Raw genomic sequence first — 2,523 nt, forward strand, 5'->3', positions numbered from 1 at the left:
TTGATTAGCTCTAGTGATTTTCTGGTAGAGTCTTTAGGGTTTTATTTCAATAGATGCAGAGAAAGCCTTTGACAAAATTCAACACTCATTTATGATTAAATCTCTCCAGAAAGCAGGAATAGTGATATTCATTTTAAATACAGTGAAATATCACAAGGTAATGACCTTACAGATTCCTTCAAGTTTTGTAAGTGATTTACAAAAGAAAATAATCCAATGCCAAAAAGTGACTTATTAATTCAACAGTCTCTCTAATTTGTCAGAGAATACAAAAATATTACCTACTGCTGAACAAATTCGAACATGGTTTGACAAACAGGTTCTCTGGAATCACTTTCTTTATTACTCTTTTAACGTCTTTGTTCCGAAGGCTGTAGATGAAAGGGTTTAGCATAGGACTCACAAAAACAGCAAAAACAGCTACAACTTTGCCCTGTTCTACAGAGGTCTCAGAAGGCGGCCTCAAATACAGGCAGAACCGTGTCCCATAAGATACAAAGAGGGCCATCAAGTGCGACCCACAGGTGGAGAAGGCCTTGCGCCTCCCTTCTGCAGAGCGGATACGCAGAATGGCTGTAAAGATGAAAATGTAGGAGATGAGGATGATGGTGAGAGAACACATGAGGTTGAATCCAGCCACAATGAACGTGGCAGTCTCTTTGACATAACTGTCTGAACAGGCCAGGACTATGAGCGGTGGGTCTGCACAGTAGAAGTGGTTGATTTCCTTGGGTCCACAGAAGGAGAGGCGGAGCATCAGAATGGTCTGTGCAAGACCGTTTGCAAAGCCGTAAATATAAGGAGCAGCAACAAGGGAGACACAGACACCTCGGGACATTTTGCTGCCATATAACAGGGATTTGCAGATGGCCATGTAGCGGTCATAGGCAATCACTGTGAGCATATAGCTACCTGTGATCCCCAAGGAAATGAAAAAGTCAAACTGTATAAAGCAACCAAGGCGGGAAATAGTTTTTCTCTCAGATAAGAAATGAACCAGCATCTGAGGAGTGACATTGGTGGCATAACAGAGATCTACAAAGGAGAGGTGGCTGAGGAAGAAGTACATTGGAGTCTGAAGCTTTGAGTCAGCTCTGATTAGCAAAATCATGCTCACATTGCCGAAGACTGTGGTCAGGTAGATGACTAGGAAGACCACAAAGAGGACAGGCTGCAGCTCAGCTCGGTCTGTCAGCCCCACGAGGATAAACTCAGTCACCTCTGTGTAGTTGTCCTTGAACATGGTGTTGCTCAGCTTCCGGGGATGTCTAAAGAAAAGGAAATAAAAGTGAATTGGTCTTTTGTCGTTTCTCCATTCCTTACATCATGTTATCTGCTGCCTATTCCCCATAAATACATGTGGTATAAAGAAATAACTTAGGGGACTTCCCTGGTGATCCAGCAGTTACAACCTCACCTTCTAATGCAGTCCGTGTGTGCTTCATTCCCAGTTAGACAGCTAAGATCCCAGATGCCTCATGGCCAAAAACCAAAACATAGAACTATACACTTACTAATAATATAACAAATTCAATAAAGACTTTATAAATGGGCCACATCAGAAATTAAAGACAAAAATAAGCTAGTAAGCATGAACTATGTATTTTTATTATCTAACTTAATACAGTTTCTTTACAGAAAGTCAATCATATTTTCAAGTGCTTCTGTGTTATTCTTTTCATAGTTGAAAAGCTTTTATCTTTTCTGCAAAACATTAGCTTGAATTGACCACTGAAATTCTTTATATATTGTATCATTTTGAAATTATGATCCTTTGATTTTAGTATAATTTTGATAATGTATCAAAAACATCAGTACATGAAACTAATTTTTTAACAGTTGAATGGGCTTATGTAAGTGAAATAGACACTAATTTAAAGGACCACTGTCTGTCTACCTGCCACTCTAATCTCAAGGTCATTTTAGAAATAGTCCCTCAACCTTGCGATATATGTTCATTTTATCCACTCTTGCTTCTCTCTGGTGGCCCTCACCAAATCTTACTTAACTTTTAAGACATCTCAGGATATCCTTGTCCTTCTAGATTACAGTGTGCTGAAGTTCATGGTGTCTCAAATGTCAGACACGACTGAACAACTGAAATGAACTGAACTATGTTACAGCCAATTAGTGAGGGCAAAAGTTGGTTCCTGGGGCACAAATAAGCCACTTTTTTTGGTGTAAAAGCAGGTAAGCATATAGTACATAAACAATATGTGTATACTTTTATACATGCACTTGTATCAGTGGTATTAAATGAGGGAGTAATAATCTATTAAACATATTATTTGGGGATCAATAATGTATTAAATTCATTAAACATATTGTTGGAGAAGCAATAATGCATTAAATGTGTTATTGGGGGAAAGTAATGCATGAAAAGTTTCCTCTTAGGAGAAGACACAATTATTATAAGGTGATTGATAGATACATCCCTAAACTGTAATGATTTTATTGCACTCTACTGCATTTTAACTCTTGCAGAGAATAAAGATAAAATCTACACCAAGAATTCTAAGTTTT

General features: G+C 38.2%; 1 protein-coding gene across 1 annotated transcript; it reads right to left on the reverse strand.

The window, feature by feature from the left end:
* Positions 1–277: 277 nt before the first annotated feature.
* On the reverse strand, positions 278–1,249 carry LOC136175655 (olfactory receptor 5M5-like). The gene has a single exon (XM_065945905.1). The coding sequence runs from the start codon at positions 1,241–1,243 to the stop codon at positions 278–280; it is 966 nt and encodes a 321-aa protein (XP_065801977.1). The 5' UTR covers positions 1,244–1,249.
* Positions 1,250–2,523: the final 1,274 nt, after the last annotated feature.

This window comes from Muntiacus reevesi, chromosome 9, assembly GCF_963930625.1.
Source record: "Muntiacus reevesi chromosome 9, mMunRee1.1, whole genome shotgun sequence".
NCBI classification, from domain to species: Eukaryota; Metazoa; Chordata; class Mammalia; order Artiodactyla; family Cervidae; genus Muntiacus; species Muntiacus reevesi.